The sequence below is a fragment of the Dermochelys coriacea genome, chromosome 3 (assembly GCF_009764565.3).
Source record: "Dermochelys coriacea isolate rDerCor1 chromosome 3, rDerCor1.pri.v4, whole genome shotgun sequence".
NCBI classification, from domain to species: Eukaryota; Metazoa; Chordata; order Testudines; family Dermochelyidae; genus Dermochelys; species Dermochelys coriacea.
The window spans coordinates 178,578,743-178,593,946 of NC_050070.1; the positions used below are offsets into that span (position 1 = coordinate 178,578,743).

At 43.3% G+C, this 15,204-nt stretch overlaps 1 protein-coding gene across 8 annotated transcripts in view; it reads left to right on the forward strand.

Moving 5' to 3' along the window:
- TTC7A (tetratricopeptide repeat domain 7A) overlaps positions 1 to 15,204 on the forward strand; it is a 268,350-nt gene that overhangs the window by 183,595 nt on the left and 69,551 nt on the right. For all 8 annotated transcript variants that reach the window (XM_038395347.2, XM_038395348.2, XM_038395349.2 and 5 more), the window contains one exon: positions 6,279 to 6,413. In XM_038395347.2, coding sequence (XP_038251275.1) covers positions 6,279 to 6,413 — 135 coding nt within the window. The remainder of the gene's footprint in view (positions 1 to 6,278; positions 6,414 to 15,204) is intronic.

A 15,204-nucleotide genomic window follows, 5' to 3' on the forward strand; every position in this document is an offset into this window, starting at 1 on the left:
GTGTAGATCTTGATGCTTAGCTCATTAATAGGATAGACAAAGCAGTCAGGAACATTGGTCTTTTGCAAGATAGAGCCTGGAATAATAACAAATTGTCAACTCAAAGGAAAATCTCTATTTATGAAACGTGTTTTATTCACTCTTCTGTATGGCTCAGAAAATGGATGACTTACACCAAACATACCAAAAGACTAAAGAGCTTTCATATCAGATGCTTGTGTAAAATTCTTTGAATAAGATGGCAAGACAAGGTGACGAATGTGGAAGTGTTAAATCATCCTCATATGTCATTCATGGAAATGTTGATTAGTAAGAAAAGACTCAGGTGTCTTGGACATGTCAAGCAAATGCCAGGATCCTGAAGAATGTGCTGTACTCTGAAGCTCTCAAAGGGTCTAGAAAGAGAGGCAGACCGCTGTGCAGATTTTAGGATGCTTGCAAAGATGACTTCATATCCTTTGGAATCTCTGTGGATGATTGGGAAAGCAGTGCAGAATGCTGCTCTTGGAGACAGCTTGTAGGTGGAGCGAGGTGTTGCAAGGCAGACTGGATCAAGCTTTGCGATGACTGGTGTCAGAGGAGGAAAGAATCTACTGCTTGGATTCAGAGCATTGCTAGTGCATGGGTGTGCCCTACCTGTGGATGGGACTGTCACTCGCGCATCAGACTCAGCAGCCATCAAAGAGTTCTTCAGCACATACACCATGCTCTGTAAAGAGCGACAGTGCCATTGACTTGATGCTAACTTTTCGAAAATTTATAGAGGAGAAGGAATGGCTGTATTCCCTGGGGCTCAGGAAGTAGTTAACATTTAGAACAGATAGTTTAAAGGCGAGAACTTTCCTGGCTTCTCCCATCCTTGCCCTTATAAGTATATCATTGGGTTTATCTCAACAGCACTCACTTGATTACAAAAAAAGAAAAACAGTGGCCAGGAAACAGTTAATTTGTGTTCACTACAAGGCCTGATGCTGGTGCATGCTCAGTGGTCCCAACTCCGATTCCGATTGGGGTTGGGGGGCCCAGCAGATGGTATCCAGGGTGGCTAACCTGTGACGCCGTCTGGATAGCCATGGCTATGCTGCTATTTTTAGTGCACTAGTTCTAATTGAACTAGCGTGGGTATGTCTATCTGCGATGGAAATTACACTCTTAGCTGCAGTGTAGACTTACCCTTAGAGAGAAGGATATCACATGCAGAAAACAGCCACTTATTTTGTGCATTGTCTTTCAGTGTTAAATATACACCTCTTAGTAAATTATGTAGGATTAAGATATATCCTCTTCAGATGGATAAAATGCATGACAAGCTTAGGATCTGACCTTACAAGCATTCATGCATGTGAACTTTACTTGTTGAATTCATTGGGGCTGCTCCCATGTGCATTCGCAGCATTGAGCCCTTAGTGTATATATTTATAACACTGGTTTCAGAGTAGCAGCCGTGTTAGTCTGTATCTTCAAAAAGAAAAGGAGTACTTGTGGCACCTTAGAGACTAACAAATTTATTTGAGCATAAGCTTTCGTGAGCTACAGCTCATTTCATCGAATGCATCCGATGAAGTGAGCTGTAGCTCACAAAAGCTTATGCTGAAATAAATTTGTTAGTCTCTAAGGTGCCACAAGTACTCCTTTTCTATTTATAACACTGTAATCTTATCAATTCTGTGCACATCTATTCATGTAATTTTTAATCTGTTTATTCCATTTCCTTGTATTACCTTCTGTTATGATGAGTCGCCATACGTTGTTTAAATCCCCTTTTCCGTTGTCTGCATGAGGCAGGGTCCTGCAGTATGAATTTGGATTATTGAAGAGAACAAGTCAAATTCAGCACTAATGTAAGAGTGTGCTACTTCAATTGACTTACAAGGGAGTTAAGGACGCAGTCTCCATGGCTGTGTTTTAAAGAACAAACTTTTTGCAATGAGGCATTATAGCCCAATGGATAGGGGCTGGGACTCAAGAGACTTGGGTTCTAGTCCCATCTCAGCTATTGCCTCAGTACATGACTTCGGGCAAGTCACTTAAACTGAATTTTTTTAAATGTTGTATGCCTCGATTTTTGGTGTCTAACCTGAGAAAACTAGGTCGACTTAACCCTTGCACCCTCCACTGTAACTGATGCTGACTGCCTTGTGGAAGTAGCTCTGATTTGGGATCTTTCTAAATCCATGCTCTTTTTTCCTTCCAGAAATCACTTTTGTGGCTGCCACATTGTCAGGGGAAAGGGGTATCACTGGCACACCCTTGAGCCACGCCAGTCTCCAGAGATGATTTCAGCGCTTTCTCTCACACTCACAGGACCTGTGCTGTGTACAGTCCATCTATAGACAGGGAGCCCTTTCCCCTTCCTCTCCAAAGTCCAAGTTTCAGAGTTCATGGCATGTGGCGGTTGCTGTTGCTCCCAATGTGGAGGGTGGGTGATGCTGCAAAGACCTGATTTACTCCATGCACCCTGGCTGATTTCAAGAAAGAGTTCCAGAGATCTGGGCTTTCCAAAGTCTGCTTCTTTTTGTTCCCCATGTGAAGAAGGGGAAGAGAGGCTGCTGGGCTCAGTGCCCTTGGTTGGGTCCCTTTAGTCATAGGTAGAAGGCAGTCAGCACGCTCAGCTGGTAACTGGTGCTGATTGCCTTGATTTTGGATCATTCTGGAGCAGGCTCTAGTTCCTTGCAGAAATCCCCTGGGAATACACTGCAGTGGAATGGTAATGTTCAGTCATTTCGCTCTCTGGAATCTTCACTGCAGGGAGGATTATTCAGATTGTTTGACACCATCCTCTCTTTCAGTTATACCATAATGAGATTATTCTGTGCTAGAATTTTAGGCTGTATCTACACTAGCACTTTTGTCAGTATAACTATGTCATTCAGGGGTGTGAAAAAACACAGCCCAGAGCGACGCAAGTTATACTGGTAGAAGCGCCATTGTGGACAGCACTATGTTGGCAGGAGATACTATCATTGCTCATTGGGGTTGGTTTAATTATGTCGACAGGAGAGCTCTCTCCCATCAACACAGAGCAGCTACACAGGAGATCTTACCACAGCACAGTTGCATTGGTACAGCTGTGCCACTGTAAGCTTACTAATGTAGAGATGGTCTTAGTTTTGCTGCCAGGAACATTAGCTGCTCCTTGTTTTCTTCAGCTCCTCCTGACTGGAGCAATGCTCCTAACTAAATTCACTGAGCCCAATCAGGTGCCTTGCTGTTTCATTCTTTTTCTGACTTGTGGTACCATTTTGATTTTCCTCCACTGACTGATTTTTCACGGACAGATATTAAACTTGATTCTTGGTCCCACAATGATCTTAGAACAGTGCTTTATAACTTCTCTAGATACATTTATATGACTTATACAATGAGTAAAAACAATTTTCTTATTTTTATGATTCTTTCTCCAAATGTGAGAACTTACTGCAAGATGTAGACTTTATGTTCTGTCTAGTGAAGCTGCTAAAAAAAGATACTGCAGTAAATAACTAATTGATGTAATAATGTATTACTCCAACATCTTCATGTTTTGGAGCATGAAATTAAAATTCTGAGGTGTGGGATTTCAGTGCTTTTTTTGTTTTTTGATTTTATGTAAGATTTATGCTTCTATTGAAAGAGACAGTTTTGCACTTCTCTTGCCTTCTGTCTAAGATCAAGGATACATGAGCTTAATATGTGGGTATTTCTTCTGCCAGGAGACTATATCCTACATTTGCAGAGGAAATGATTTTGTGATCTCTACTTATTATTGTTGTTTATTATTTGTATTATCATAGCATCTACCATGATCCACTTATGTCGTTAAGTGTGACTGGAAGAGGAAACAACTATAAATTAAGAAAATGTAAAAGTCACTCAGCTTATTAGACACTAACAGCCTTGTGCTGCAAGATGCTGAGTATCTCAACTCCCTTTGACTACCTTGCAAGTTGAGGAACTCAGTGGCTGGCAGGATCAAACTCAAATCACATACTTTACTTTTATTTGAAACTACCCAACTAATACATTGTAGGGATAGAGAGAGAACTATATTTTTGAAGTACAACTGAGAAACAATGTTCCTAGAAAGTCTGCTTTGAGATAGATAGATGAGATAGCTTATAAGTGGGCGTTCACCTGTATGGCACAGTCTGAACCTCAACAGAATACCAAAGTTGCACTGAAGTGGTACGGTCTCCCAGATCTGTCTCAGAAGATCAGGGTTTCCCTAAGCTCTGGGGATGTGAATGAAACAGACTCATGTCTGCCCTGTCAATGTAATCAGAACAGGTCCATAAATCATGGAATCGGCTTTTTAAGTAACATGCTTTGAAAAAGACACTCTGAGAGGGGACAGTCTTGGGAGATAAATATATAAATGCATACTGTTTTTAAAGCACTCAGATAATGTGATGATGGTCACTAATTTAAGAATCAGGATAGATTGATTGCAGAATCAAAAACCCCCAAATAATTTGAAGTCATAATTATTACGTTACCACATTGTCATCTCTTTGGAACATTAGACCAGGAATGTCTTTGAAAATATGTAGGAACTTAAAGAATGCATTTAGGAAGAGAACATTTACATTTTTAAAGTGAGTTGTAGAGGGTGCATGCACCAAAGGCATTACAGGACTGTTCTGGAGTTTTGCTGCTTAAAATGAATGACACTCAGCAGTGAGATAATGAAACAAATATGTCCCATAGCAGTGCTAGTCTTCCAGTTGTGTGTTTGAATTATCCTCAGACATTTATGTCTCACAGGCTCTGAGTTATATAAAAGCTATGGTGAAATCCTGCCCTGTGCTGCATAGGTGTCTTAGAAGGCAAATGGGCACAGGGAGCATCTTACTCGCCTTCCACCCAGCAACATCCACTGAGTAGGGCAGGATTCCAACTCAGTGCTCATGAGAGCACTAGATGGGGGATCAGGCTGCTGTGCCTGCTGGCACTCCACAGCCCCAGTGGATCGTGGTCTGCTGGCAAGGGAGTGTGGCTTGGCAACATGTGTGCAGCACACTTGTGCTGGGAAGGCAAGCAGTTCCTTTTAAAAAGCCAGCCGTGTATGCCTACCACAAGTTTTGTACCCATCTGTCCCCTCCATTGCCCTGAACCATCCTGGCGGAATGTCTCTAGGTAACAAAGCCTTCACTGCCCCAACCATGTGGCTCTAGCAAGCCAAGACAGGGTATAACCCTAGGATCATTGGGTCTGCAAGGTCAATACTGAAGAGTGTGTTCAGGAATAATGTTGTCTGGGCAACAGCTTCTGTCACAACAGCTCTTTGGGGAAGTATTTTCAGCCTTAGTCACATTTACTTACTTTCTTGACATTATTTTAGAAGCTTAAAACCAAACTCTGATTTCGGATCAGGTTTATTTTTCCTCCCATTTTGTAACCTTTTCTTAGGTGATAGGCCATCCTGGTGCTTCGTAATATGCATGGGCACGTGATCCTGCTCATGCCCAGCTCTGGAAACCTATGGGCACTCTGTCCATGCACTTCTTTAAGGAACAATGTTTGATATAGTATTCTGTTTGCAGAGATGGAAATTCTAAATGAATTATGCGTACATAATAGTATAGGACATATTAAAGGTTAATGTAGTCAAAGCTCTGAGATTTTTCCACTGCCCAAGGTTAAAAGTAAAATCAAGCAAGTGTCTAAACCAGTGGAATGATATTGACGTTACTTGAAATTTACATGCTAGGTGAATTGTTCTAACCAAATTTGTAATATTTTACCGAGATTTCATATTAATAGTCCATAATTCGTAGTTTGACAGTGTGTTTGTAAATAAATCTGATTATTAGCGAGTATTTTACAATAGATTTGATTTGGCTATTCTCCTTTCCAGATGAGCAAAATATAGTTGCTTCCTTGAGGTTGCTAAGCAGACTTTTGTAAAATTACTGGCTGAATCTTAGGGCTAGTCTACACTGGCAACAGCAAAGCTGGTGCACTGTCTATACTGGCGCTTGTGGCTCTTGGAGGGACGTTTTTTCATACCCCTGAGCGAGAAAGTTGCAGCGCTGTAAAATGCCAGTGTAGACCAGCCCTTAATCTGTTTGTTTGTTTTGAGCTGCAGCCCTTGAGTAATCCAGGGGTCTGAAAATTGAATTAATCTGTTAGAAAGTGAAAAGCTGCAGGGTCTGATTCTCCATTCTGTTCCAACAGTTTGAAGTCATTGGAGTTACACTAGCGTAAAGCTGGCCCAGTGGAGGGAAGAATCAGACCACGGTCTTTCATTAGCCAAGGGAAAATGGTGGATTGTACATTCATTGTTGTTTCGTTTTTAGGCTCACAGCGCACCTCTTCTGTTGCTGCTTCACGACTGGAACAGGCCCTGTCTGAAGTAACTGTGCAGAATACTGCCCTGAGGCAAGGACCCATGCAACTCTGGACAATTCTGGAACAGATCTGGCTCCAAGCTGGTACGTCTCTGTGTTTGTGCAATTAGTCCCTATGCAGAACTTAAAAACCAGTCCAATCTTCCCTTCATATCTAAAGTTTTACCCTGTAAACCCTCACTGTCCTGCACAATAAAAAGATTGCAAGATGAGGCCACTAAATTATAGGATGTTATATTCGTGTCAAGGGCTACAGAAACTTCAAATACAGTGGAGGTAGACATCTTAAAAGTTAAAATCCATTGCATTGATAGATTGGCCATACCAATAATCTTCTCCCATCTCATCTGCATCATACTTATTGGAAGGGATTAAGCAGTCTGTAGTGTATGTAATCTTAAATCTGAAAGTGATCTGGGTTTACATACTTGTGTGTAAAGAAAGAGCTATTGCATCTATTTGTGAGAATGGTGACATCAGTTGCATCAGTCATTCACATATCACATTCTTGGGAGTCTTAAACCCCAAATGTAGATAGAGACCTGGGATGAAATCCTAGTAAAACTCCCAATTGATTTCAGTGGAGTCAGGATTTCACCCATGGTGCCATTCATAAAGAATGAGAATCAATTAATTAATTTTTAAAAGTATTTTGCTTTTGACAGTATGTGGCCGAAAGAGGGGTTGGAGTTAGCTCAACAAATGTCTAATAGGCTTTACAATAGACCAGCATTGGTATTTACTGATTAAATGAAACTGCTTCTTATGAATGGGAGAAACTTTATCAAAGATTTGTTTATAAGGGCATCTTGAAAAGGAAACTATTAAGGTTGATCGGACATTACAGACAGAAAATATGGGTCTAGTGTTAATGAATAACTGTCAACACATTTATACATATCTACAGTGATACTATGGAGACCAAAAGTCAAACTAGTTGAATTTCAGGCTTCTTGCAGCCAAATATTTTCTCTCCATTCTTCACACCCACTCCCTCCAAAGATAAAAAGGTAGTATGTTACATTCTATGGAATAAGGCATTACTGGACTGGGGATGAGGAGATCTGACTTTCATTATTCCCCATTCTGCCAGTGACTCTCCATATGACCTTGGATAAGTGACCTAACTTCTTTGGACCTCAGTTTACCTATCTCTGAAAAGAGGAGCATACTTAGCTACCCTTGTGAAAGGCTTTGAGATTTGTGGATTAGGAGGGCTATACAAGTGCTAAAAGTATTCTTGTTTTGTTGTTGTTAATATTCAATTTCTTTGAGAGAGGATTCATAAATCAGTGGCTCAACTAAGCACTGTTTCCCTATTCCTCCTCATTATAATAAACTTGTAGCAAACAGAGGCAGATTAAGATTTATTAGGGCTCTGGGCACAAAGAACTTTTGGGTGCCCCACATGCCCCTCAGCATGGGGCTGTACCCCCTGCTCCTCCTCTCCCCTGAGGCCTCTCCCCCGGCCAGGACCAAAGCGAGAGCTGGGCTGTGGTAAAAACCGCAGCAGCCGCCCAGGGAACCCAGGTTGCTGAGGGGAGTCCCAAGGGCACCGGAACCTTTATAAAAGTAGGGGGGCCCAAGGCCAAAGTGGTGGAGGAATCCCCCTCCCCTCCCCATTGCCCCTGGGCCCTGCTGCCACCTCCTCTCCTCCCTCCCCCCCACCCCCATTGCCCTAAGCTCCCTTCCATGGCTTCGCATCCCAGGCCCATCCAGCTCCTTGCCTCTTGACCACAGTACCCCCCAACCATGGCTTCCACCTGTAAGGCTGGCTCTTTGTTCATCTTATTTCCAAACTCCACTGCCTTCATGGATTTGCATCAGGATACACATGCCAAAATTATAACTCCCAGGCTCAGAGTGGAGTAAGATCTAAACAGCAGGCTATTAGCATTAAGATTTTACAGTCCTCCTCTAGTGGCCAAGATTAATGGTCTCAGTATGTTAAGATGCCAGGGCCATAATGACAAGATTCACATTAGAGAGACAGGGTGGATGATGTACTATCTTTTATTGGACCTGCTTCTATAGGTGAGAGAGACAAGCTTACAGATTTTAAGAAGAGCTCTGCAGAAGCTCAGAAGTCTCTCTCATCAACAGAAGTTGCTCCAATAAAAGATATTACCTCACCCACCTTGTCTCTCTAATATCCTGGGACTAATAGGGCTACAACAATGCATACAGAAATGGAGGATTCACATTAACAGCCCAGAGTGACTATCACACCAGGGCACTATTTTCAGAATTCAATTTCTAGCAGAATATCGTCATTACACCAGGGCACCAGCACTACCAGCACAGAGAGGTAAATATAGCAAGATGTGAGTGCCAAAAATTCACAGAACAAGCACACTGGGATCCACACAGCAGGACAGCAGTGTCAGAATGCATGCTCACAATATAGTGGGGATGCACTCAATCCCTGAGTGTAACGGTTCAGCTAAATACAAGGGCACCTGCAAACAGCTGTACTAGCAGCAGGATCTACACTATTGACCCAGTAGGAGTTGCGTGTCAGGGTACTATTTCACAGTCCCAGTGCAACGGGATCCAGGCACCAGGTTATTAGTACCAAAATTTGTACTCCCAGAATAGTGGAATGGAATTATAGAAGTTAGAGAAGAAAAAGCCCTCTGTGATCATCCTGTCTTGGTCTGTCTCCCTGCCGATGCACGGATGTTTTGTCCAGTCTCCTTTTAAAAGTCCCAAGCCTTGGGAGTTCCAGCCCTTCCCTTGGGAGATTGTTCCACAGCCTAAGATAGACATCTCACACTACCAGGAAGGTTTCCCCTGATGGCTTTGAGTTTCCACCTGCTTAATTTCATCCTCACGTCCACAGTCTTGGGGGAAGGAGTCTATTTCACCAGAGGGTGGAGGAAGAAGGATGTCATGCCCTGGGCTCTGGAGAGAGGATGTACATGGGGAGCGGTACAGGCATGCTTGGCTTCTTGCAGGCAGTTTAAACCGCAACAGGGAGGTGACCTGGGAAGGGAGGAGGCCCAGGCAAGTGGGGGGCTCTGGTGTGTCCCCATGGGACAGGAAGGATCCCAGATTGGGGACTGGATTTGCCCTAGTCTGCAGAGGATGTGTCCAGGAGATCCTGGTCTTCAGAGGGGCGAGGGGATCCCAGGCTCTGGGGGCAGGTGTCCCAGGGGATATTGGGCTCTGTGTAGTGGTGCACTGTGTGAGGCAGGCACGGGAAGGCAGGGCTGATGCTGCGGGAGCCCCCAGGATTAGCTTGCTGCACTCCTGCCCCTGCACTCAGCACCTCAGTTGCCATAGGGGGAAGAGCCCGGGGAGCTGCAGCCCCAGCACAGAGCAAGAGAGCAGGTGCCTGGGAGCAGCCCCCCTCCAGCAGCACTGCAAAGCAAGCTGCCAGACAGCCTGGGCACTAAGGACACCAGAGTCTTCTGGGATGGAGCTCGGATAAGCCATGGATTTAAACGTTGCCTAAAGGTCAGCGAGAGCTGAGGTGGGGCCCAAGGGGCAGGTGGATCCCTTCCATAAGTGTAGTTTGACTGCTATATTTGGGGAGTCAGGGGAGGGGGGGAATGTGTGCACGCTGAAGCCAGTTCTCCTGACTCGCTGGTTCTCTCCCTCCTCACCTGGAGTGATACCTGGGCTGCTGGTGCTGTGGGGGACAGCATATGAAGCAGCTTTTCAACCTTGCCTTCGCTAACCAGCATGTAAAGACATCAAACATAATAGCCCTCAGGTTATATCTATGGTAACAAACCCCAAGAGGTTTCAGAGTAGCAGCCGTGTTAGTCTGTATTCGCAAAAAGAAAAGTAGTACTTGTGGCACCTTAGAGACTAACAAATTTATTAGAACATAAGCTTTCGTGCATCCGATGAAGCTGTAGCTCACGAAAGCTTATGCTCTAATAAATTTGTTAGTCTCTAAGGTGCCACAAGTACTCCTTTTCTTTTTGCAAACCCCAAGAGGGAAAGGAATGGAGGAAAGGGAATCACAGTTGACAGATGCAAATCATGTTGCTATATGCAGCTTTGGAAGATGCTCAGCTACCATATGATAAGTGTGGTATAGGAACCTGAGTAGAATGGAATTGTTACCATAAATGATTAAGTCTCTTGGAAACTTTGAAAGTACAGCCTATTGCCACTTCAGGGTCCCAGCACACAGTCAAGTGCGTACCCGTGCCTTCAGGCAGCTAGGGTTTGTCTGATTCTGGGTTTTTAATAACAAGCCTTAGTCCTTGGCGTGATAGCTTTTCTTAAAGGTGTCAACAGTCCTGTCAAGGTATTTGTATTAATAAGCCTAAATGCTTTTTGCTGCAGGTCCTAGAAGCAGCTCCTCACCAGGGCCTCAGTTCAGCAGAACATTTGTCTTCAAGAAAGGGGGCTTAAGCATGTGTTTAAAAGCAGCCCTGAAACAGGGGCCAGGCTGTGCGTCGGGTTCTTCTTGGGAACCCAGGTCCATGCTGCTCCTTTCAAAGTCTCCTTCAACAAGTTCCAACTGACTACTCCTTCTTCCAAGATAGTCAGTTTGTACTCAGGCTTTCCCTCTTGAGAGTTGATTAAACAGTACTTCCCCTTCTTGGGGAGGGGCACATGCACGCTGTTTCAGATTATCCTTTATTTTATGTTTGTACAGCAGATAATACATTGAGGGCCCAATTCTGATCTGAGTGGCCTCAGGTCACTATTGCAAAACAAAATAAATTAATAATAACTTTAAAAAATACTGCCCCATACCCACACCAGAGGCAGCTGTAAGTAATCCCCCTGCTGTGCTTTGCAAATGGTATGCAGTGCTTTTACTATTAAGAACTCTAGCTATGAATACCATCAGAATAGTATGAGAAGCTGGATATGAATCAACAGTGTGCCCTTGTTGCCAAGAAGGCTAACAGCATATTGGGCTGCATAGTAGGAGTGTTGCCAGCAGATCGAGGGAAGTGATTATTCCCCTCTATTCGGCACTGGTGAGACCACATCTGGATTATTTTGTCCAGTTTTGGGGCTCCCACTACAGAAGGGATGTAAACAAATTGGAGAGAGTCGAGCGGAGGGCAATGAAAATGATCAGGGGGCTGGGGCACATGACTTATGAGGAGAGGCTGAGGGAACTGGGCTTACTTCGTCTGCAGAAAAGAAGAATGAGGGGGGATTTGATAGCAGCCTTCAACTACCTGAAGGGACGTTCCAAAGAGAATAGAGCTAGGCTGTTCTCAGTGGTGGCAGATGACAGAACAAGAAAGAATGGTCTCAAGTTGCAGTGTGGGAGGTCTAGGTTGGATATTAGGAAAAACTTTTTCACTAGGAGGGTGGTGAAGCCCTGGAATGGGTTACCTAGGGAGGTGGTGAAATCTCCATCCTTAGAGGTTTAGAAGGCCCGGCTTGACAAAGCCCTGGCTGGAATGATTTAGTTGGTGTTGGTCCTGCTTTGATCAGGGGGTTGGACTAGATGACCTCCTGAGGTCTCTTCCAGCCCTAATCTTCTACAATTCTATTTGCTTTTTCTATTTCTATTTCTACTTTTCTATTTACAATTCTATTTACACTGTGGATGTATAAACATGTATTCTGAAAGAGGGATCTGAGAAGTTAATGTTTATAGGGCTGCTAATCCATTGCAGAAAGAAATCTGGCCTAGGGAATGTTCTCAGCAACTTTTCCCTGTTAATATCTTGTCAGTGCTCTTTTTCATCTTTTTTTGAAAACATAAAAGTAGTTATTCTGCAAAGGGAACAACTAAAAAAATTAAAGTTCAGGTTTAGAGTTGAGCCTCACCTTGAGTTTTATTGAATCCGTTCAACAAGATGGCTTTTGTTTGAGTGACATGTTATCACAGAAAAGCAATGTTTTAAAACTTTCAAATATCTTTGTTCTGTAGAGCTATTTCTACTCTGAACTTTGTGGTTTTGATGCTGGCTACTAATAACTGTGTGCCTTATCTGCGTACTAGCCTTTGAATACTTCAAGCTCATCTTAATAAGCAGAGCTCTGTTACTTCAACCTGTGTGGCTATATTATTTTATGCTTTTCTTTTGACTACATTGTCCACTTTTGTTTGCCATTACTAGCATTCAGTTTCTTGCCTAACCCAGTACTTTACCAAATATGGCTACTCACAGCAAAGTAGCTCTTGTAATTTGATATGGGATTGGTTAGATGCCTGCTAAACACAATCATCAAATTTTAGCAGGTAGATCTCTAGCTGACTTTTTTCAGAGGTATACTTTAAAAGAAATTACTAGGAGAATTATTCCACCCCCATCAGAATGTGATGAGTTTGGGAGAGCCATTTTCTAGCTCAGTAAACATGTCAGCAATTTACCCTTTACAAATATTACAGTGAATGTGCCATAAATGTGAGGAAAGCCAATGCAGAATGGCACGGTTAATGGAAAACATCTGCTCCCTGGCCTTATCTACAGCAGAAGGTTTTTCTTCCTTCACAAAATGCTTTTAATTTTATTTATTATGGACCAATTCCTGGGAAACAGGAGCTACGTTAGAGGAGATGGACCTTGTTCCACAAGAAAGTGTTGCAGGGCTAAGGCTTGGTATCCTCAGCCCTGACAGGCCAGGATCCACACAGCCACATCACAGATGCTACGGCAGGAAATGGAACGATGGAGGGGACAGGAAAGGGCGTGGCCTATTTTCTCCAAATATTCTTGTGTAATGCCATGCAGATCAACCAGTAGTACTCACATTAGTGCTGTTCGCACAAGTGTTTTATACGCTTTTCCTCCTTAGTTTGCAATGAGCCTAAGCCCCCTCAAACATCGTGTTGTTGCTGAAGTTGTTTCAGATTTGTAAGATTTCTTTATTAGCTTTGGTGAGATCTCTAGGATCAGCCATTATCCTACAATGTGGTAGCAGCTGCTGAAGCAGTTTAAATATTTTTGTTTAAAAAAGTGCTTTGAAATTTTAGAATTGCCCATTCATTACTTGAATTCTTGAGCTTTTCAAATGCTGCAGGTTTGCTGGGTCTTCTTTCCAGTCACATAAACTAGATAAATACAAGAAGCTGGAGCCTGGGAGAAGGGGAAGAAGACTTATGCTTAACATCAGAGCATTTACTACAAAGCAAGTATGCAGCTGAACAAAGATTCACAATAAGGAAGGCTGCCCCATAGGTTTTACTCTCATAGCCTGGAATGTTTAATAGGAGGCATGGATTACATTTCATGTTGAATCTGGATGGAAGGAGCAATAATGTGAGATGCCCTTGTTCCCTGTAAAATGTTATTGCAGAAGGAAAGAAGCCATCATTGGTATCACTAAGTCTTCCAGTTTAGTAGACCCTGCTCCAGGCTCCTCCAGCATAGGCCAAGTGTCTGTTTAGAAAGGAGCCTGAGCTAAACTCTCAAATGCAAACACCTCTGAACCATGGGGATGGTTGGTTTCATCTCTGTCCTGCCATTACCTCCATCCAACATCTCTTGTGAACAGCCCAGAGAAACCAAAAGGACTCTTCACCTCATAGTCAGTTCTGCACATTATGGATTTCTTTCACCTTCCTCTGAGGCATCAGATATTGGTCACTGCCAAAAGCAGGATACTGGACTTTGTGGACCAGTAATCTGATAGAAGGTGGCAAATCCTACATGCCTATACTTTTTCCACAACCCAGCCCCTAGAAAGAAGGCAAAAGAACATTAAAATTACATAAACTAAATAATCTTCAGGGTCCACCAGTAAAAGGTACGGTAATGGCTTGGTGCCTTGCAGATGATGGCTAAAGACAGTTCTAGAGTTAGGGCCATACCTGAGAGGTATAGACCACCTGCAACTCCCAGTTGGTCAGCATCTCTCAGGATCAGGGCCTTAGATGGAAATAAGGTGCACACACAAATCACTTATGAAAAACGCAGGACATTTTCACATGCCAGATATGGAAAACACTCCTGATCATAGGACCTTGGGAATTGTCATACAGGATCAGATCAGTGGTACAGCTACTCCAGTGTCCTGTCTTTGACAGCAGCCACTACCAGATGCTTCAGCGGAAGGTGCAAAAAATCTTATAATTAAAAAAAAAAAACAGTCTGCCCACAGGAGAACTTTCCTCCTGTCGTCAATTAGTGTTTGGCTTCTGCTCTACATCATGACAGTTTATATTCTGTGTACATTTTTACTCTGTATAATGTAACTGTGGATGTTCTTATCCATATAAATGTCTGATCTTTCTTAGAATCATTTTAAGCTCTTAACTTTAAAGAAGTCTTTTAGCAGTGAGTTCAACAGGTTAATTATGTTATGATTAAAAAAATAATTACTATTTAAAGGTAATTGGATGTCCCTGGCCTTAGTAGTGGATTTGGACCACTGCACTGACCCGGCTTGGGGTCTGCATCACGTGTGGACATGTGGCCCTGGACCATCCTTGCTCTGCCTCCCTCCTGCCGTGGAGCAGTGCTTTAGTGTGGGCCAGTTGTGCAGGGCCTCTCCAGGCAGACTGCCCTTGGCTGCCCACATGCAGCAGGACTTCGGCAGCTCTGCAGCTTTTTGGGTCTTATGTGCATACCCTCTGGTCAGTGTGTGTTCTGTGCCATACTGATCCGCAGAGGGTATGTGTTACAGCCCCCAGATACAGGTACATTTTTAGCTCAAGCTGTAGCGACTGATGCTTTTGGCTCTGGAGGTTCCCAGTACAACCTACGATGTGTCAGCCAAAATGACAGTCATTACATGCTCACTTAAAGGATTTGCCCCTAAGTTTAATATGGCTCTTTGGTACATTTTGCAACCGCTTTGTTTGGAATGAGCCATAGTATAGAGAAGTGGTTCCCAAACTTTTTTCCCCAAGGACTCCTTTGGCGTCTAACTGTCCTGGACCCCTTTCGTTTGCATTACTACCAGAATGCACCTGCCAGCATGGGACCATCCTCGCCAACAT